The sequence below is a fragment of the Panulirus ornatus genome, chromosome 5 (assembly GCF_036320965.1).
Source record: "Panulirus ornatus isolate Po-2019 chromosome 5, ASM3632096v1, whole genome shotgun sequence".
Lineage (NCBI taxonomy): Eukaryota > Metazoa > Arthropoda > Malacostraca > Decapoda > Palinuridae > Panulirus > Panulirus ornatus.
Window position 1 is genome coordinate 18,065,331 of NC_092228.1, and position 23,562 is coordinate 18,088,892.

The following is a 23,562-nucleotide window of genomic DNA, read 5'->3' on the forward strand; positions in this document are numbered from 1 at the left end:
CCTTACAGTGTGGCCTCTGTATCATCATGACCTTACAGTGTGGCCTCTGTATCATCATGACCTTACAATGTGGCCTCTGTATCATTGTGACCTTACACTGTGGCCTCTGTATCATCATGACCTTACAGTGTGGCCTCTGTATCATTGTGACCTTACACTGTGGCCTCTGTATCATCGTAACCTTACACTGTGGCCTCTGTATCATCATGACCTTACAGTGTGGCCTCTGTATCATCATGACCTTACACTGTGGCCTCTGTATCATCATGACCTTACACTGTGGCCTCTGTATCATCGTGACCTTACACTGTGGCCTCTGTATCATCGTGACCTTACACTGTGGCCTCTGTATCATCGTGACCTTACACTGTGGCCTCTGTATCATCGTGACCTTACACTGTGGCCTCTGTATCATCGTGACCTTACACTGTGGCCTCTGTATCATCGTGACCTTACACTGTGGCCTCTGTATCATCGTGACCTTACACTGTGGCCTCTGTATCATCGTGACCTTACACTGTGGCCTCTGTATCATCGTGACCTTACTCTGTGACCTCTGTAACATCGTGACCTTACACTGTGGCCTCTGTATCAACACTGTGCTTGGCTACATAATTTTCGTACTTCCATCCCTACATCACAAGACGTCAACGAACCGTGTTCATAACTTGCTTTTCATCCATGTGTTAAGCAAAGAGATATATATGGCTTAAAATGTGGTGGCCATTAAGAATTACTGATCTATTCATGTTTTCTTATCTATCTTCACTTAAAGATAAGGTAAACGGTACATCTGCTGGGTATAAGCTGCTGGTCTGTGTTTATAACAACTTTATAGATGGAACTGTGAATGAGATAATGATAAACTACAATGAAGAAGAAGAAGAAGAAGAAGAAGAAGAAGAAGAGAAAAAAATAAAAAAGGAAAGGTGTGTGTGTGTGTGTGTGTGTGTGTGTGTGTGTGTGTGTCCACCAGTGAATAAATCATTGGCAAGACTGGGGCAGGGCAGCCAAGGTCAGGCGGCGTCCGGCGGATCGGTAACACTAGGTGGGCGGCGAGAGGGGTGGGTGGGTGTGGGGCATGGCTTGGCACCCTCCCTCCCGCTTGCAACACCTACACAAACACCGTCATCACTCATCACTCTCACCGTGAAGGGGAGGAAAAAAAAGATACACGAGGCGAAGCTGACCCGCATTACGGGTCATCGCTCACCACACGTATCGAGCGAGCGACCACAACACACGGCGTACGTACACCTCCATGCATCGACCCGGCGTCACGTGATGGTGGGTCTTGTTCCTATGAAATTGGCAGACAAACAAGACGGGGGGGCCTTCACCCAGCTGGGGCACCAAGGATGGTAGCGGTCGCCCTCCCACAATTTGCCTTCGACACAACACCCCTTCCCTGCCCTTCCACAACACACCTCTCTACACCCAACACAGCTGAGGCTGAATCCTGAACAGACCCCCCTTTGTAATGGAAGGCGTGGGTCACAGACCACGCCGTCGCATCCAGCCCTCCACTGTGCTGACCTACCACGACCCCCGGCAACCTGAGGGAGGTTCAGAAGGGGCCTGTCCGTCAGCGTGAGGTCGCCTCGTTTCAAAGCTTTGGACACACACACACACACACACACACACACACACACACACACACACACACGCACAACTTTGCCCCTGTCAACATAATCTCCCATCACTCGCTCTGCAGTGAACCTCCCATGTGACCGATTCCCACCAAGGCCCAGAACTGTCGTGTGTGTGTGTGTGTGTGTGTGTGTGTGTGTGTGTGTGTGTGTGTGTAAGTGTGTGTGTGTGTGTGTGTGTGTGTGTGTGTGTGTGTGGGTGACCCATGATTGTGTGTGCCTTGCTGGAGAGGGACGGTGCACCAGACCCCGGCATCCATACATGAGAACCTTCCTGTGGGTTGTTGTTGCTGAGGAGGAGGAAGCGACGTGCAGGGGAGGCCGACAACACCGCCACAAGCACACAGACAGGAGTCCGGTACGCCCTCCAACCTCACATAACAGAAGCAGTCGAGAACATATCCGTCGTCGACGAACACAAACTTATTTTTCCCCCCGACATAACTAAACTAAGGCAGAGATCACCAACTCTAAACTTCTAATAAAATTTCTAAATCATTAACACAATAGTACAACCTCACAGTGTCTATTTAGAGACTTAAGTAGACACAAGCACAGCCAATGACCCACACAAGAACAACCAGAGGACATAACATGAAATTAAACCGCAAACTTGTTAAAATGAAAAGAATTACTTTTATATAATATCAGTAAATAAATGGAATAAAGTGAGTGATGAAATCGTGAATGTGGACAGTATACCGAATTCTAAAAAGCTGTACGACAATAGAGAAAGTTCAACTGTAGAACGAGCGTTGAAAACTCCCTAACCGTACAGTACAGATGGCAATGATGACAACACTGGAGGATGAACACTGGTCCAGGCGCACCAGCCTCGCTCGACACACCCGCCTCTCACCTGCCCAACCTGAAGGTGGAGACGTGAGTGATGCCTACGGGGTCAGGTCTTCCCCAGAACCAACACACAAACCACCAACACCAGCCATCACCAGGATCACATACGAATGAAGACTTAACACACGAGTGTCCCACAACCCCAGCAGATGTAAGCATGTTCTACCACACACCTCCACACACCACGCCACCAGTGCCTCACAAACTAACACACTACTTAAAAAAAAAAGCCATCAACAGTTTGGAGAACTAACAATAGCAACTCCAGGACAGTGAAGTAAGGAAGGTAATGTAGTCATATATATACTACACATTGACCTCAAAACACGATTGGCAAGAAAGGTTCTAATGCCCTAAAATCTAAGTGCTACTTCACATCACATCTGCGTGTCACCTCCTACTGTTTCATACTACTTCCTCCACCTCAATGTATCAAGCCAGGTTTCTACAAAACGACAAAACAAAGTCTCGTAGAGGGATGCACTTCTCCTACATCCTCAGCAGGACAGGTGAACCCTGGCAGTAAAAACCCAGATAACACGAACATAATCATGTCCACATCACCTGTGTGGAAAAGGCTTCCGGAAAACAAAAGATTGAATCCTAGTTTACCCGAGATGGATGCCAATACGGTCCCATAATTCGCAGAACAATCAAGATGACAGTAATTCGTACTGGCCACAAACGAGATTCTAATACCTAAATATAAAGCCTCAGCTTATAGCTATATTGTGACTACCTTGGGTTCAAACATGGCGTCAGTCAAACAAGACCCCCCCATATCATTTCTGCTTTTCGTAACGCAAATCCTGATGTCTAACTGGAGCAGCTCCATAACATGGACGTCATTAAATATCAAAGATCAACTGAGTCTATCAAAGCTGGCTTCCTTGGTTCATCACTGCACCCAGACCTCCAAGTGTGTCTAGTCATCATATCCTCACACAACTCTCCCTTACCACACGCTGCCTACACCCCACACGATGATGGCTCGTGTGTCAGGAACCCCTTACATGTACCGCTAAATTACCACCTTCTCTCACCCGTATGGCCACTTTACTTCCCTTAAAACATGTTGGCTTTAGTGCCCTCCAGTGACTACCGTGTGATTCACCGTCAGCGGCAGCTACTCATCACCGGGATTATGGTGTATATAAATCCCAGGTGGACTGACCAAGTACTGAGGCAAGTGGTCACGCCTGGTCTCACCTCCTGATTTACGAGGCTTCCTTCCTCAGTGGAAGTGGCCAGCGCTCACGACCTCCCGCCCGCCGTACATGGACCTGTGTTCACCACTGTAGCTCCCGTCTCCTCCTGATGTTACCTATGCAAAAAGCCGAGACTGTGACACTCGTTCTCAGGCCTACAATCACCGCGTGTCTCCAACACTGGTTAATACAGGACATGTTATAATAAGCACTGAAGCCTTTACAGTACACAGGTATTTATTTCTTTACTTAGCAGCTGTTAGGTAAAAATCAATGCGCCTACGCGAACTAAATATGGACTTGTTGATGATGTATAATACCGCTGGAAGAAAATAACAGCCATTAACTTGCCACAATCGTCTGCCGGGCGAAGAGAGGGACTGAATTTTGGTCGGCAAGTCCTCCCTCTGTTCCGACAACAGCTTTTACGTACAAAATATATCAGCCACATGAACATTATGACGGTACATAACAGGCAGCCTCTCCTGTGGCCAACACAAAGACTCTCACGCCAGGGTCGTCGGCGAGCGTCTAGCCCTGTTGAACTGGAGGCACCGGATCAGTGGGCCAACATGCCACACCAACTCCCTCATACCACCTCCACACCTCCACACTCGGTCCTCAACTACAACACCAGCACCAACGCTGTAAACCCAGCTACGGTGTTTCACCACTGCGGTATGGGACACAATACACGACTGCCGAAGACGAAAAAAAACGACTAAAATGTTGAGTATCACTCCAGATACAATGTGATGGCGGAGGAAGCCAGCGGAGAGAGGACTGCTCGCTCACATACACAAAAAGCCCTCCTGCCGGAGGTGTGAGGTCAGTGTGATCCCCCTCTGTGTCACTGGTTCAGTCACACACACACACACACACACACACATATATATATATATATATATATATATATATATATATATATATATATATATATATATAATTTTTTTGAAAGTATTTGCAGCTCAACTAAAACATACTGTCGCCCATAATGGCCTCTGACTCCGTATTTTCTTGGTAAACATCACTACAATAAATCACGTAGGTCTACTGTACTTGAAGGCAGCCATGTCAGAATTACAATACATTCCATGAAACAATAACTAGACACAAGTTATGCCAGGTAATGACCCGCCAGGTAGAACCAGCTGGATAATGGTTCGTTTGAGCAACGCTGGCTTGGCTGCGCTGGACATGTTCCGATTCACAACACTTCGACTCGTTACAATGACCACATCAGCTGATATGAAACATATGTTAGTACCACCAGTGTGTTATCAGGACGAGTTATACACACCCGTGTTGCCCCGTCTCTTAACCTCTGTATGTATGTATGTATGTATGATGTATGTATGTATGTATGTACCATGTCTTCACCGCTATCTGTATGTAATATACATCTCAGGAACGCATACATAAATACACCAACCTAATCCAGGTGTGTGAGTGTGAGTGTGTGTGTGTGTGTGTGTGTGTGTGTGTGTGTGTGTGTGTGTGTGTGTAATACCCTGACCGTAATGTACGGGGAGGGTTTTTTTCCACTTGTGAGACCGCCATCTCTTGAACAATGTCTGCTGTCATGCAACTTTCTAAACTTCTGTAAGCTGTCTACATTCACAATTCCCTCACTCTGTACATCCTCTTTTCTCCACTAAAATAATAAGAATAAAACTCTGAATCATTTCTGAAATGTTTCTTCCTTTAAATTCCATGCCATGGCTTCTGGTTGTTCTGTCTTTGCATGCCACAAAAGAAGTGCCCAAAGCTGACACCGTCAAACTGGTTTAGAAACTTAAAAGGTTGTGATCAAGTCATGCCATAGTCTTCTCTTTTCCACGGTGGGTAAATATATATGGCCTCTAGACACTCACTGTAACTCATTTCTTGGAATTCTGGTACTCATCCCCGATGCCCTACTTTGAGCCTCAAGCGCGGTGACCAAACTTGAGAAGCATATTCTAGTTCTGGCCTACACACAACGACGTGAACAAGTTGCTGAACACATAACTTATCACCATACTTGAACTCTTACTTCAATGTATGCCACTAAATAACTGGTCTTCTATACTGTCCCCTTAAGGAAAAGGGTTCTGGCGACAGTTTAGGTACAATGTCGACTCGCTTATCTCTCTCCCACACCGATTCTTGCAGTTTAATCCCTGCTACGTCGTAATTCTAAACCTACAGCTGATGCAGACATTCATCACCTGCCCCGTGAACCTGAGCCTCATCTGTAAACACATTTAGGTGCGAACGAGTCTAATCCTGCTGGCGAGTTATTTACATGGATCGAGAAGGTGCAGTGTGGTGCCAGCAGGGAGCCCAGCGGCACGCCACTGCTCTCTCTCTCTCTCTCTCTCTCTCTCTCTCTCTCTCTCTCTCTCTGTGGTATTGAGGTCAGCGTGTGACAACAGTGTGGGTGACAACTGTGGTCCCTGCGGCCTGTCCACTGCCCCCACCCCGCCCCCACCTGCCTGCCTGTCTCTACCACTTACTGACTCCTCCCTACACACGTTTCCCACCTCGATGTTAAGCACACACGAGCTTAAAAACCGTATAATTCTTCATCTTTTTTATTATCATATTATCATTATTATTGTTATTGTTATATTATTATTATCATTATTAATATTATCATTATTATTATTATTATTATTATTATTAGTAGTAGTAGTAGTAGTAGTAGTAGTAGTAGTAGTAGTAGTAGTAGTAGTAGTAGTAGTAATGGTAGTAGTAGTTGTAGTAGTAGATATAATATTAGTAGTAGGAGTAGTAGTAATATCCATGTTATTATTCGAAGCTGCGCTCCACGCAACTGCAGGGCAATGATTAACTCGTTCTGATGTGAGAAAGTCCTGGACGAGACCATACTCCCTACCATACTCCCTTCCGTCTCTTAATGATGATACAACCTTGCCTGAGACGCCTTCTCGCTCGCCCTGTATCCATCTGTCTAACTATTTACTACGTGATAGACAGGGGGCGACGTGATCTGGACAGAACCAAGGCATACGAATCGGTCGCGAGAAACCACAGGTGAAGTCTGTGGGGCGTGGTTGTCGACAGGGAGCTGTGGTTTCGGTGCATTACACATGACAGATAGAGACTGAGTGTGAGCGGATGTGGCCTTTCTTCGTCTGTTCCTGACGCTATCTCGCAACGCTGGTAACGGCAAACACGCGTGAAAACACACACACACACACACACACACACACACACACACACACACACACACACTAACGTGGGAAATGGCGAATAGTATAAAAATATATATATTAAACATATAATGAGATAGATAGATAGATAGATAGATAGATAGAGAGAGAGAGAGAGAGAGAGAGAGAGAGAGAGAGAGAGAGAGAGAGAGAGAGAGAGAGAGAGAGAGAGAGAGTACACCAAATTGCCAATTTGTACTGTACGGAGAGGAAGTTTTACACTCGTGTGGGTCCTATCTCTTGAAATTTTCGATCATGTAAATTATTAAATTTCTGTAAGGTGTCTGCATGTACTATGTAATTATTCAATTTACTCCATTCATCCGCTACTCTTATACTGTGAAAGGACTTATTTACATTGTTCTGTCGTGTGTGTGTGTGTGTGTGCTGATGGTCAATCTCGCCGCGAGGTGAGGCAGCGTGGAACGGGGAGGGAGAGAAGGCAGTGTGTCGTACGTCAGGCAGCGGAGACCGCCATGGCAGATGACCCGCCGGCCGGCTCATTATCCCTTCCTCACCTGTCACCTTCCGCCCCACCTGCACACCAACCCCTCATCACGTAATCACTTACATTCACATCCAGTCTTTAGGCAACGCAGTTACCTACTAAGTATCCTTATCTGATAATAATCTATCCCTGGGGGTGAAATTAATCCTCCTAGATATGCGTTGGGCGAAGACACTAAAGCGTTACACGTTGCCCCGCGAGTCATGTAAACATTACATGGTCCTGTGACGTACGGCCGCTAGTCATGACGCGAGGCGGTGTTTACATACAGCTCTCGCTCAGGATGAAACGTTAAACACCAATGACCATCACAATGACAAATTTCCTGGCCTTCCACTGGTGCCAACACCAATGCCACCATTAGTTCCTCACTGGTAGTACGAACGAGATTCTATTACTAATAGCAAATAAGATAAGCTGTGTGTGTGTGTGTGTGTGTGTGTGTGTCAGCTTAGACAAGGGTATACCAAGGTTCTCTCTGCTAGAACAGGAGGTAAAGTCATAGAAAACGTTGATGCCGGACGTTTGCCATCGCGCCACACACACACACACACACACAAACATCTCTTATTTCTCTTTCTAGTGGTGATTGTGCCTAAATCTAAAAGTTTTTAGAATAGAGAACGATCAAGAGATGGAGCCCCCACGACTATATAACTCCCTCCCCGTACAGTAAAATCAGGAAATTACAATTACATACAGACACACAAAAGTTTAGTAATGTATTGTGTTGGCGAGGCAGGCAGTACAACGACCAGCCAGCGTCTGAGAGGTATGAGAGGCCAAGGGACGAGTACAAACAAGATAAGGAAGCGGAAGCCGAGACGAAACTGAAAAGGACATTATAGACATGGCTGAACGAATCAGGAGTAGAATATCGGTTTGAAGAGCAGCTAACAAGTCTGTGTGATTCTAGGAAAGAACTACAAGGTGGAGGACACTGCTGCCCTAGCATGTGCGAGAAGTCTTGGATGTCGATGAAACTGGCTAGAGATGACATTCCTAGGCTACTGAAACACTGACCTACGTAAGGCCTACGGCCCTGATGAAGTCACTTGGTGTGTGCTGGGGGTAACGTACGGATAAAAGAGGAAAAGTGCTTGAAGCATTGGTTCGAGGGGGGATATATAGAGAGCCACAGGAGTGGAAGAGGGGCAAATGTTATGCCCATCTTTAAGAAAGGAGACCGGGAAATTGCGCCGAACTACAGACTACTCCTCGTAATACGTGTAGTCTGCAATACACCGGAAAAGATAATCAAAAAGTAAACAGATAATCGCTTACAAACGAGATAGTACATGGGTGAGAAGAGGCGATATGGATTCTGGGGGGAATGACAGAGTGACCTACGTTTTCCACAAACTATGGATGGGTGGACTGTGTGTTCCTGGACTGCCAGAAGCATTTAATATCACACTACACAGGATGATGGTTAAGATAATGGATCTTCGTGCAAGGATGTGGGTGAGGCTCCTTCGCGATATAGTTACCTTAGTACAAGGGAACAAACAACACGGGTCAGAGGAGCATTCTTGATGTGGCTCGTGGTCACCAGCGGCGAGGTCCCACACGCTACCTGTCTTTGGACCATTGCTCTTCTTGATCTGTGCAAATGACCTGCCTGATGGACTGGACTCTTCCATGACCTGAAAGACCCGACTCCTTAAGGTAAAGAGGTGATGGGGGGGGGGGGGAGAGTAAAGGGTAAAAGACGGAGATAAAGTCCAGAGTTTCGCCCTGCGAGGAAGTGAGGAAGAATCATAACGGTCAATCCTCGTGAGGGTAGTGTCCAACACAGAAACTACGGGAAGAAGCTGCAAGACATGTTCCCCCGCGTCCATGTCACAGGAGTTGGGACAAACCCCCTCACACACACACACACACACACACACACACACACACACACACACACACACACACACGCACGCGCGCGCACGCAGCTCATGATAGCGGTGGCTAAAGCAATACCAGTAGAGTAGGTAGAGGAAAGCAACATCACGGCAAACGTAGGGAGATGGTGGAAAAGAAATGGCGCCAGGAGAGTTGATATGGAGGAAGACGTACTCCACACACGAGGATCCCCTCGAGAAATGGGAAAAGTTATTCAGATGAAAAATAGAAATTGTACCTTTATAACATCCCAGGATTTGGCATAGCATGTTTTTATGCTCCAAATGTGGAGTTTTCCTGGATAGTGCAGGACACGAGTGTGGCCAAACATGTTCACGTTGCAGGGTTGATATGATGCGTTCTGAAAATCACTAGTGATGCACAAGTGTTGACTGAGAAAGACATATAGATAGAGATGGTGTTTTAACTGTTTGTAAATCTAACTAAGTGAAGCACAGAGATTCAATGGGGTCAGTAGTGGGCAACAAATATGGTCCCTAAATTTGCAGATAGCAACCGTGAATGGCGTAAGGCCTTCAATTTGCCCACCATAAAAAAAAGAAGAGTAAGGGGTAACCTGATCACAGCTAATTTTCTAAATCCGTTCGATGTCTGCAGTAAGAACGTAGTCAAGAGGCAATAACAAGAGACTCTAAAGGCAAGATTTCTGTTAGAATGAACCTGAAGCTGTACTGCTCCAGTCAAAGTGGGCGACGAATGGACTAAACCGAGCTATGAGAATGTCCAGGTTGATAAGCAAACATACATCTGACGTGTTGTATCATAGTAACGTTCCAGAGATGGAAAACCCAAAGTGTGTAGTGGTCCCTCTCCCCCGTACAGTACACAGTTAGGTGAGGTCACCAGGTGGTGGGTGAAGGTTGGGCTCAGTACCCAGGTGGGGAACGCCAGTACCTCCTACACAACCCGCGCCCCCGTGTGTGTGTGTGTGTGACGTCCTCATACTACCTTATCCAGCGGCAACACGGACCTCGCTCACGCCCCCGGGAGGGAGTCTCCCTCCTCCCGTCTCACTTAAACACCCCACACAACATATACATAAACAACTGCTTGCACAATATGGGGAGGGAGGGAGATATACACTCGCGGGACACACCACCCAATTTGAACTTTATCTACCTCTCTGTATACTGTCCACGTTCAACACTTCATACCTCTAACAACCACAAAAGTACCTGTTTACATCCTTCCCCACAAGTTCTCTGCTTCACTTCACGTCATGACTTCTGACATCACCGCCATCAAAGTTTCAATCAAGTCAAGCCTTACTCTTCTCTCTTCCCTAAACCTCTCAATATGACTTAGCTCTCTCTCTCTCTTCATTCAGCCAACCGTCTTTCTTGTCTTGTTCTCTCTCTCTCTCTCTCTCTCTCTCTCTCTCTCTCTCTCTCTCTCTCTCTCTCTCTCTCTCTCTCTCTTCCCTAAACCTCTCAATATGACTTAGCTCTCTTTCTTCATTCAGCCAAACGTCTTTCTTGTCTCTCTCTCTCTCTCTCTCTCTCTCTCTCTCTCTCTCTCTCTCTCTCTCTCTCTCTCTCTCTCAAAAGTTCATGGTGCATCCTTCAGTGTGGTGACCAAACATGAGAAGCAACTTCTACTTTTGGCTTCTCAAACGATGCATCGACCAGCCTCCCTGCATACTTCCTCATCCATGTACATACTACATGAAGGCGCCAGGTCGAATTCCCTCTAAATTAGTCTCTCTTCCCAGTATGTGTCTACCGTCCATCTGGGTCGTCCATCCATACATTCCCTGAGACTCAATATCGTCTCTTACCATGAAGGCAAACACCACTTCCTCTCCCTACTACTCACTCTACCTGGTTGACACATCAAGTCAGGTCTGTTCGCCAGCGTGAGGTAGAAGTTGGCGGCAAGCTATATCTTCCTCTTTCTCCTCTTTAGGTAAGTTGTGTCTCCAGTAAACAAATGCCTTCAAGAACGCGTCTGTTTCCTCGGGGAGAGAGAGAGAGAGAGAGAGAGAGAGAGAGAGAGAGAGAGAGAGAGAGAGAGAGAGAGAGAGAGAGAGAGAGAGAGAGAGAGAGAAGGAGGAGGAGGAGGAGACAATCTCCGACCTGGAGTTCTCTTCCACGTCAAGTGATACAGAGAATCTTTAGTTCCACAGTAGCATGGCTTAACCTCGGCCTCTCCTAACTTAGGGTAGTTGACAAGGGGTGTCTTGTTTACCGTCTTGCTTCGTTGGGCCTCGCATCCTTTTATTATGCCTTCTTCACTCCTGTCCTTAACTTTCTCCTCGTTCTTCCACCTTACATCTCTTCCCTCGGGATACCTTAACCTGACGACCTGCTCTGTAACTGACAACCGAATGCTCATGACTTCATGGGAAAGTGATCTTCTCCCACGTTGACCACAATCATCCTCTCCAAGTTTCTTTGTTTTCCTAGTTTTCCTTGTTCCTTGCAACTGTGTGTGTGTGTGTGTGTGTGTGTGTGTGTGTGTGTGTGTGTGTGTGTCAAACGCTGGTATACAACACAATATATACGTCAACTCCCAAATCGCTCGCCATTATATACCACTGTATGATACACTTCGAGAACTAGTAACTAAATGTGTATACCAGTGAAATGTTTTCGTCGTAGCAGTAAATAAACAACAACTGCATTGAACCCTCGTCTGGGAAAAGCTCACCCTTGCTATCTGGGGGAAGAGGAAGCTATCCCCGGCATCAGCCAGCAGTTAAGACACACACAAGGGTGATCATCTCCTCCCCGGGCCATAGTAACTCCCGCCTTGTCATCTCGTGAGCCATGGAACGCCTGGGCCGCCCCCATGGAAGGATCTGGATCCAGCGACGGCGACATTGTGGCTGTCCTGCCCGGTGGGTGGGTGGCGTGTGCCGTGTGTGGGCGTACGCGTGCGGCGCTGACGCACCAGACACCATGGGGGCGGCGCTGACGCACCAGACACCATGGGGGCGGCGCTGACGCACCAGACACCATGGGGGCGGCGCTGACGCACCAGGCACCATGGAGGCGGCGCTGACGCACCAGGCACCATGGGGGAGGCGCTGACGCACCAGACACCATGGGGGCGGCGCTGACGCACCAGACACCATGGGGGCGGCGCTGACGTACCAGACACCATGGGGGCGACGCTGACGTACCAGACACCATTGGGGGAGGCGCTGACGTACCAGACACCATGGGGGCGACGCTGACGTACCAGACACCAATGGGGGAGGCGCTGACGTACCAGACACCATGGGGGCGGCGCTGACGTACCAGACACCATGGGGGAGGCGCTGACGTACCAGACACCATGGGGGAGGCGCTGACGCACCAAACACCATGGGGGAGGCGTGACGCACCAGGCACCATGGGGGCGACGCTGACTCACTAGACACCATGGGGGCGGCGCTGACTCACCAAACACCATGGGGGAGGCGCTGACGCACCAGACACCATGGGGGCGACGCTGACTCACTAGACACCATGGGGGCGGCGCTGACTAACCAAACACCATGGGGGCGGCGCTGACTCACCAGACACCATGGGGGCGGCGCTGACTCACTAGACACCATGGGGGCGGCGCTGACTAACCAAACACCATGGGGGCGGCGCTGACTCACCAAACACCATGGGGGCGGCGCTGACGCACCAGACACCATGGGGGCGACGCTGACGTACCAGACACCATGGGGGCGACGCTGACGTACCAGACACCATGGGGGCGACGCTGACTCACCAGGCACCATGGGGGCGGCACTGACTCACCAGGCACCATGGGGGCGGCACTGACTCACCAGGCACCATGGGGGGCGGCACTGACTCACCAGGCACCATGGGGGCGGCACTGACTCACCAGACACCATGGGGGCGGCACTGACTCACCAGGCACCATGGGGGCGGCACTGACTCACCAGACACCATGGGGGCGGCACTGACTCACCAGGCACCATGGGGGCGGCACTGACTCATCAGGTACCATGGGGGCGGCACTGACGCACCAGACACCATGGGGGCGGCACTGACGCACCAGGCACCATGGGGGCGGCACTGACTCACCAGACACCATGGGGGCGGCACAGACTCACCAGACACCATGGGGGCGGCACTGACTCACCAGGCACCATGGGGGCGGCACTGACTCACCAGGCACCATGGGGGCGGCACTGACGCACCAGACACCATGGGGGCGGCACTGACTCACCAGGCACCATGGGGGCGGCACTGACTCACCAGACACCATGGGGGCGGCACTGACTCACCAGGCACCATGGGGGCGGCACTGACTCACCAGGCACCATGGGGGCGGCACTGACTCACCAGACACCACAACACAGGACGCGGGTCATGGTCAGCAGTGAGGACAAAGGTCAGGGTTGCCAATCTCACACATCCAGCATATCGCGTGAGGGACCAGGATTGCCAACTCCCGAGAAACTCCGCTTCTATAATCTCTTATCTCATGAGAGGAGGACGGGTCGACCTGACCTCTTGACCTCTGACCCCTCCTCCCAGTCTCTCCTACCCGCGTGACCCCCAACACCAGCCAACAGGTCAGCTTCCAGAGCATCTGTGACGAAACACAGCATAAACAAACACAGGGGGACAGACCATCACCAGCAACACAGCCTGACCTGCCTGCCCACGCAACACAGCCTAACCTGCCTGCCCACGCAACACAGCCTGACCTGCCTGCCCACGCAACACAGCCTGACCTGCCTGCCCACGCAACACAGCCTGACCTGCCCACGCAACACAGCCAGAACTAACGGTCACAGGAGGTGTTGTTGCTGCTGGAAAGCTTCCCCACATGGGCCCCACGACTTACTGGCAACATTCAAGCCTCCCTGGCAACACCCACGTCTTCGTGACAACACCCAGACCTTCCTGACAACACCCAGGCCTCCATGACAAACCCCAAACCTTCCTTGACAACACCCAGGTCGTGCTGATGGCACACCATGGCAACACCCAGGTCATGCTGATGACAACAACCAGGTCATGTTGGTGACAACCTCAGATCAAAGCCCCACGTCCGGACTCCCAGCCGTGTGGGAAGCCACGGCGGCACCCTATGAGAGAGAGAGAGAGAGAGAGAGAGAGAGAGAGAGAGAGAGAGAGAGAGAGAGAGAGAGAGAGAGAGAGAGAGAGAGAGAGGCGCTTCGTTTCTCGGGTTCATCGCTAAACATAGCGTCTACGTCACACACGCTGCTCCCTGCCTACACCTCTCTCTACCTCCTCCTCCTCCACACACACACACACACACACACACACACACACACACAGGCTCGTCCCTCACACACGGCGCGGCCACCGTGTACAGCGGGCGCGGGCGGGCGGGCGTGGGTTGGGTGGGAGGAGAAGGAGTGTTATTAACAATGGTCGTTATAAGGTAGGGGTTCGGTGGGTCAGGCTGCCCCGTGTTACGCGAGTGTTCGTTCACGCGCGGAGCGTCACCCAGCGTGACCCTGGATTCAACGACTCACGGAAACACCAAAGGGGGCGCCAAGTGAGCAGCCAGCCACAAGGGGGGTGGCTGTGGGGTGATTTAAAGGGCAAGCCAAAAGGGGGGGTGAGTTATAAAGGGTACAGCCACAAGGGCGAACCAAAGGGGGTGAGTTACAATGGGTACAGCCACAAGGGCGAACCAAAGGGGGTGAGTTACAATGGGTACAGCCACAAGGGCGAACCAAAGGGGGTGAGTTACAATGGGTACAGCCACAAGGGCGAACCAAAGGGGGTGAGTTACAATGGGTACAGCCACAAGGGCGAACCAAAGGGGGTGAGTTACACTGGGTAAAGCCATATATAAACAAGCCACAGGGGTTACACAGGGGTGAACTCCAACAGGGATAGGGAGAGATTTGGAGAGGCTTCAGGTGATATAAAACAAAGCAATCAGTTACGAAAACATCATAAGAGTAACAAGCCACAAGATGTAACAAGCCAAGGAGGGGTTAACAAGTCACAGAGGGGTACAAATCACAGAGGCAACAGGTGATTAAGAGGTTGCAAGCCACAGGGGCAAAACGTAACGGTGTAACAAACCACAGGTTATATAACACAGAGAGAACAAGTCACTGCAGGTAACACGTCATGTGGGAAAGTCACAGGGGATAACAAGCCACAGGTGCTAACAAGCCACAGGGGATAACATACAACAGGCGGTAACAAGTCACAGATAACAAGCTAAGGTGGTAATAAGCCACAGGGGTAAAATTCATGTAGGTTAACAAGCCACAAGGGGTAACAAGTCATAAAGTCAACAAGACAGAGAGGTAACAGGTCACAGGAGGTAACAAACCATCGACGTAACAAGCCACTGCGGTTAACAAGCCACAAAAGTAATAAACCACAAGAAGTAACAAGCTACCGGGGTTAACAAGCGATAGAGGTAACAAGCCACAAGAAGTAACAAGCCACTGGCGTTAACAAGCCACAGGAGGTAACAGGCCATAGGGAATAACAAGCCATATGGGATAACAAGTCACATGGGATAACAAGCCACATGGGATAACAAGCCACATGAGATAACAAGCCACATGGGATAACAAGTCACATGGGATAACAAGTCACATGGGATAACAAGCCACATGGGATAACAAGTCACATGGGATAACAAGCCACATGGGATAACAAGTCACATGGGATAACAAGCCACATGGGATAACAAGCCACATGGGATAACAAGTCACATGGGATAACAAGTCACATGGGATAACAAGCCACATGGGATAACAAGCCACATGGGATAACAAGCCACATGGGATACAAGCCACATGAGATAACAAGCCACATAAGATAACAAGCCACATGGGATAACAAGCCACATGGGATAACAAGTCACATGGGATAACAAGTCACATGGGATAACAAGCCACATGGGATAACAAGTCACATGGGATAACAAGCCACATGGGATAACAAGTCACATGGGATAACAAGCCACATGGGATAACAAGCCACATGGGATAACAAGTCACATGGGATAACAAGCCACATGGGATAACAAGTCACATGGGATAACAAGTCACATGGGATAACAAGTCACATGGGATAACAAGCCACATGGGATAACAAGTCACATGGGATAACAAGCCACATGGGATAACAAGCCACATGGGATAACAAGCCACATGAGATAACAAGCCACATAAGATAACAAGCCACATGGGATAACAAGCCACATGGGATAACAAGTCACATGGGATAACAAGCCACATGAGATAACAAGCTACATGGGATACAAGCCACATGAGATAACAAGCCACATAAGATAACAAGCCACAATGGGATAACAAGCCACATGGGATAAGAAGTCACATGGGATAACAAGCCACATGAAATAAGCTACATGGGATAACAAGCCACATGGGATAACAAGCCACATGGGATATCAAGCCACATGGGATAACAAGCCACATGGGATAACAAGTCACATGGGATAACAAGCCACATGGGATAACAAGCTACATGGGATAACAAATCACAGAGGTTTGGGGTGGGTGGGTAATATGAGTGAGTTACCTTTGAGGACCATAATGACGCGCACCATCCTGCCTCCTGACGGGCCAGCACACGACTGCTGGGCCTGGCTGCCTACCTCACCTCACCTCACCTCACTCCTCCTACATCCTGACCCACCTGTGTCCCTGTGTCTGTGTGGCTGTATGGATGTCGTTGCTTTTGGGTGATGATATGCCGATTCGTTTGATTAATAAATGTTCGAGATCAACAATTATATATATATATATATATATATATATATATATATATATATATATATATATATATATATATTAGTATTATTATTATTTGCTTTGTCGCTGTCTCCCGCGTCAGCGAGGTAGCGCAAGGAAACAGACGAAAGAATGGCCCAACCCACCCACATACACATGTATATACATACACGTCCACACACGCAAATATACATACCTATACATCTCAACGTATACATATATATACACACACAGACATATACATATATACACATGTACATAATTCACACTGTCTGTCTTCATTCATTCCCATCGCCACCTCGCCACACATGTAATAACAACCCCCTCCCCCCTCATGTGTGCGAGGTAGCGCTAGGAAGACAACAAAGGCCCCATTCGTTCACACTCAGCCTCTAGCTGTCATGTAATAATGCACCGAAACCACAGCTCCCTTTCCACATCCAGGCCCCACAGAACTTTCCATGCTTTACCCCAGACGCTTCACATGCCCTGGTTCAATCCATTGACAGCACGTCAACCCTGGTATACCACATCGTTCCAATTCACTCTATTCCTTGCACGCCTTTCACCCTCCTGCATGTTCAGGCCCCAATCGCTCAAAATCTTTTTTACTCCATCTTTCCACCTCCAATTAGGTCTCCCACTTCTCCTCGTTCCCTCCACCTCCGACACATATATCCTCTTGGTCAATCTTTCCTCACTCATTCTCTCCATGTGACCAAACCATTTCAAAACACCCTCTTCTGTTCTCTAGACCACACTCATTTTATTACCACACATCTCTCTTAGCCTATTATCATTTACTCGATCAAACCATCTCACACCACATATTGTCCTCAAACATCTCATTTCCAGCACATCCACTCTCCTGCGCACAACGCTATCCATAGCCCACGCCTCGCAACCATACAACATTGTTGGAACCACTATTCCTTCAAACATACCCATTTTTGCTTTCCGAGATAATGTTCTCGACTTCCACACATTCTTCAACGCTCCCAGAATTTTCGCCCCCTCCCCCACCCTATGATTCACTTCCGCTTCCATGGTTCCATCCGCTGCCAGATCCACTCCTAGACATCTAAAACACTTCACTTCCTCCAGTTTTTCTCCATTCAAACTTACCTCCCAACTGACTTGACCCTCAACCCTACTGTACCTAATAACCTTGCTCTTATTCACATTTACTCTCAACTTTCTTCTTTCACACACTTAACCAATCTCAGTCACCAGCTTCTGCAGTTTCTCACATGAATCAGCCACCAGCGCTGTATCATCAGCGAACAACAACTGACTCACCTCCCAAGCCCTCTCATCCACAACAGACTGCATACTTGCCCCTCTTTCCAAAACTCTTGCATTCACCTCCCTAACAAACCCATCCACAAACAAATTAAACAGCCATGGAGACATCACATACCCCTGTCGCAAACCTACATTCACTGACAACCAATCACTTTCCTCTCTTCCTACACGTACACATGCCTTACATCCTCGATATAAACTTTTCACTGCTTCTAACAACTTGCCTCCCCACACCATATATTCTTTAATACCTTCCACGGAGCATCTCTGTCAACTCTATTATATGCCTTCTCCAGATCCATAAGTGCTACATACGAATCCATTTGCTTTTCTAAGTATTTCTCACATACATTCTTCAAAGCAAACACCTGATCCACACATCCTCCACCACTTCTGAAACCACACTGCTCTTCCCCAATCTGATGCTCTGTACATGCCTTCACCCTCTCCATCAATACCCTCCCATATAATTTACCATGAATACTCAACAAACTTATACCTCTGTAATTTGAGCACTCACCTTTGTCCCCTTTGCACTATGCAAGCACTCTGCCAATCCTCAGACACCTCACCATGAATCATACATACATTAAATAGCCTTACCAACCAGTCAACAATACAGTCACCCCCTTTTTTAATAAATTCCACCGCAATACCATCTAAACCCGCTGCCTTGCCGGCTTTTATCTTCCGCAAAGCTTTTACTACCTCTTCTTTGTTTACCAAATATATATATATATATATATATATATATATATATATATATATATATATATATATATATATATATATTACTAATAATAATAATAATACCTTCCCTGCAGGAGGCCCTTACAACATGACAATCCTCCACATACGACAACTGTCATGACCACCAAGTGTAGCGAGGGAGATCGCGGTTGGTCTGTTGTTGGGTTTTACGGCCAGCAACCTTTGTGGAAGGTCATTAGGCCTGTAACCCTATCTCATATGTAATTGAAATCATCCCAAAATACCTATTCTTAAAATATATATATATATATATATATATATATATATATATATATATATATATATATATATATATATATATAAATACAATAAAAATATAAAAAGTGTAATTCTGAAATGATAATCAAAATCAATTAACGGCAAGAAAATATTTTGTGGGTACTGAGCCAACACGGAGGCCAACACCGCTCCGTCGGCACAATAGCACCTACAAGTTGCAGGTTTACCCAAGAGTGCGAGGATACAGGACACACACACACACACACACATTATAGACACAGTCTCGCCACCACGCCATGCACAGTTTCGTGTTCTGCGAGGGTGAAATGGGTTACGTTTGAAGGTACAGCAGCTCCAGGTGTGGAGGATCTTGTCCCCCAACGTTGCAGTATGGATGTGAGGCGTGGGATGGTGATCAGGACGCGCGCGCGGAGGAAGGTGGATGTGTTGGCAATGTAAAATGTCTGAAGACAACGTGTAGTGGGAGGTGGGTGGCCCGATGCTGTTGGTAATGAGAGAGAGAGAGAGAGAGAGAGAGAGAGAGAGAGAGAGAGAGAGAGAGAGAGAGAGAGAGAGAGAGAGAGAGAGAGAGAGCTGAGGATGGTGCGATGATATCCTCCCGTCCTGTTTTTTACGTTTCCAAAAGAAGGGACGGAGAAGGGGGTCCTAGCTAGTGTGGATTTTCCCTCTTAAGATCAGTCGTCTGGTCTTGACGCTATGACGCTAATGCGAGAAATGGCGAATAAGCATAAAAATATACAACAATAACAATCATAACTAATAAAATAATATAATAATAATAATAACAATAATAATAATAATAATAATAATAATAATAATAATAATAATAATAATAATAATAACAACAATACCAACAACAACAACAATAATAATAATAATAACAATAATAATAATAATAATAATAATAATAATAATAATAATAATAATAATAACAACAACAATAACAACAACAACAATAATAATAATAATAACAATAATAATAATAATAATAATAACAATAACAACAATAATAATAATAATAATAATAACATATGAACAGGATTACAAGCCTGCTGAGCGTGCTCAAGGTCAGGACCGGCCAATCCTTCAGCTGTTGGCATCACGTGACACCACCGTAAGCCAGGGGGAAACACACACACACACACACACACACACACACACACACAGTCTTAATCAACGGCTCTGGGGGTCACAGCTGAAACCTGGGTAAATAAAATAACCAATTTACTTGTCCTCGAGGGATTCTGTGGCTGACCACTTGTCCTTGACACCGATGACGAAGGACAAGTGCAGCTCCGTTGGACACGTTAAGCTAGGCTGGTGTGACCAAGTTAGGCTGGTGTGACCAAGTTAAGCTGGTCTGACCAAGTTAGGCTGGTCTGACCAAGTTAAGCTGGCGTGACCAAGTTAGGCTGGTCTGACCAAGTTAAGCTGGTCTGACCAAGTTAGGCTCTAGGTCCGATTAAGCTACGTTGCCTTACGAAGATGGTTTGGTCAGGCAGCTATGACTGGTTAAGGTCAAGCTATGTGGAAAATTAAGGCTGGCAGGGTCAAGTGAGACTTGTAGACTGGTCATCTGCCGCACACAGATGGGTCTGGCCAGAGAGGGGTCAGGTTAGGCAAGCCAACCTGGCCAGTGGTGGTGGCCACGGCCGCTGAGATACAGGGTGAACCAAAATGTGGAAAGGGAGCTGTGGTTTCGGTGCATTACACATGGCAGCGAGAGTCTGAGTGTGAACGCATGTTGGCCTTTGTCGTCTGTTTTCCTGGCGCTGCCTCTCTGGAGCAAGAGGGTAGCCATGATGTTTCCAGTGGGGCGGGGCGTATGTGTATATATACGTGTATATATGTTGATATGTATATGTATGTGTATGTGCGTGTACGGGTATTTATGTATATACACGAGCATGTAAGTGGATGGGCCATTCTTTGTCTGTTTCCTGGCGCTACCTTGCTGATGCGGGAAACGGCGATCAAGTATAATATATTACATATGTGTGTGTGCATATATATATATATATATATATATATATATATATATATATATATATATATATATATATATATATACATATATAATCCTCCCCTTATCCCCGGCCACCTCGGGTCAATAAGGGACTGTGGTGGTGGTGGTGTGGTAATGCACATGAAATGGGTGACGACCACCACATGTGAAGGTCTGAGAAGGAGAGAAGACGGGCAGACCTGATGGTCTATGACGAGGTTACCTGCTGCAGGACAGTACATGAGGAAAGCCAGATAACACAAGACCTGATGGTCTATGACGAGGTTATCTGCTGGAGGACAGTACATGAGGAAAGCCAGATAACACAAGACCTGATGGTCTATGACGAGGTTATCTGCTGGAGGACAGTACATGGGAAAGCCAGATAACACAAGACCTGATGGTCTATGACGAGGTTACCTGCTGCAGGACAGTACATGAGGAAAGCCAGATAACACAAGACCTGATGGTCTATGACGAGGTTATCTGCTGGAGGACAGCACGTGGGAAAGCCAGATAACACAAGACCTGATGGTCTATGACGAGGTTATCTGCTGGAGGACAGTACATGGGAAAGCCAGATAACAGAAGACCTGATGATTCATGACGAGGTTATCTGCTGCAGGACAGTACATGAGGAAAGCCAGATAACACAAGACCTGATGGTCTATGACGAGGTTATCTGCTGGAGGACAGTACATGGGAAAGCCAGATAGCAGAGGACCTGATGATTCATGACGAGGTTATCTGCTGGAGAGCTATGATAGTATCATACATTCCTAATCTATAAAGATGGAGACAGGATATAAACGAAAAATGCTTCTCCTTACCCACTACCAAAGATGGAGACAGGATATCAAGCCAGGTGGCTCCTCCCCACCCACTACTTCTGGCATAACAGCCAGCAGAAAAATAGCTGCGAAGGAACACCGTGTGGAGTCATTCTATGGGAAAAAAGGAGTAAATGGAGAACATAACAATGATCTCAGTCCATCCGCCAGATACTCCGGAGAGGATGTACTCTCGTTACTAAACTGCGAAGGGAAAAAGTAGGGAAGGAACGTGGCACACACACACACACACACACACACACACACACACACACACACACACACACACACACACACACACACACACACACACACACATCCAGGTCAGGTAGCATAAGGATGTCATAATTTTGTGTTTATGTAATAATTATGCACTCACGCCAAGTGTGCTTCAGTCTGCTGTCAAGGTGTACTTTTCTGTTTGTTCTGCACTCGCTTGTATGACTCGGTTACTGTAAGAAGGTTAATGACACAGCTCACGCAAAATGACTCCATGTCTTACCACCACGCCTGAGGAGGTGATGGTAGGAGGCACTGAGTAGCGGTGAGGCCGCCCCTGGAAACACTGGTCTATGTCCAGCCCGACCTCCTGTCCTTCCCTCCCACAGGAAGAAAGCAGGTGTGTGGGTGATCTTAGCGAAGTTCTGATTGCTAGCTTCCTGTGCATGATGGTACGATCCTTGAGCACAACGTTACGATCCTCAACCACGACGGTATGATCCTTGAGCACGACGGTACGATCCTCAACCACGACAGTATGATTCTTGAGCACGACGGTACGACCCTCAACCACGACGGTACGATCCTTGAGCACGACGGCACGATCCTTGAGCACGACGGTAAGATCCTTGAGCACGACGGTACGATCCTTGAGCACGATGGTACGATCCTCAAGCACGACGGTGAGACTTGTTAACCACGACGGTACGACGACAGGACCCTTAGATGCGACGGCCTGACCTTTGACATGAGCCTCCGGGAAGAGGTACAAAGGCCAACACCCCAAGGACAATACCGTTGTGCTCAAGGGTTTAACACCGGGCCCACACCAGACCTGGGGTATCACGTGACATCCTCTTGCTAAAGGCGCAAGGAAGATGAGACAGTTCGGTCTGGATGTACGTACATCTTAATCAGGAAGACCTGCAGGAAGTGGACGTGCTTAAAGTACCTGGGGAGTGGACGTGCCAGCAGGTGGAAACATTAGGGCAGAAGTCAGTCATGGATGATAGAGGGAGTTAAAGTCTTGGGAGCACTAAGGAGCTGGCGAAAGGAGAGGTTAGTGTCTTTTAAGATATAAATGGGTATGTCTGAAGGTGCAGTAGTCCCACGGATGCTAAAGGAAGGAAGACAGTGG

At 47.8% G+C, this 23,562-nt stretch overlaps 1 protein-coding gene across 6 annotated transcripts in view; it reads right to left on the minus strand.

The window, feature by feature from the left end:
• The window catches only part of LOC139748608 (uncharacterized), a 158,350-nt gene that overhangs the window by 118,424 nt on the left and 16,364 nt on the right, over positions 1-23,562 (minus strand). For 3 of the 6 annotated variants that reach the window (XM_071661747.1, XM_071661745.1, XM_071661742.1), the window contains exon 1: positions 16,843-16,920. The exons of the other annotated variants lie outside the window; for them this stretch is intronic. In XM_071661747.1, coding sequence (XP_071517848.1) covers positions 16,843-16,870 — 28 coding nt within the window. In that variant the 5' untranslated portion in view covers positions 16,871-16,920. Of the gene's footprint in view, positions 1-16,842; positions 16,921-23,562 lie in introns of those variants that run through there. 6 annotated transcript variants of the gene reach the window in all.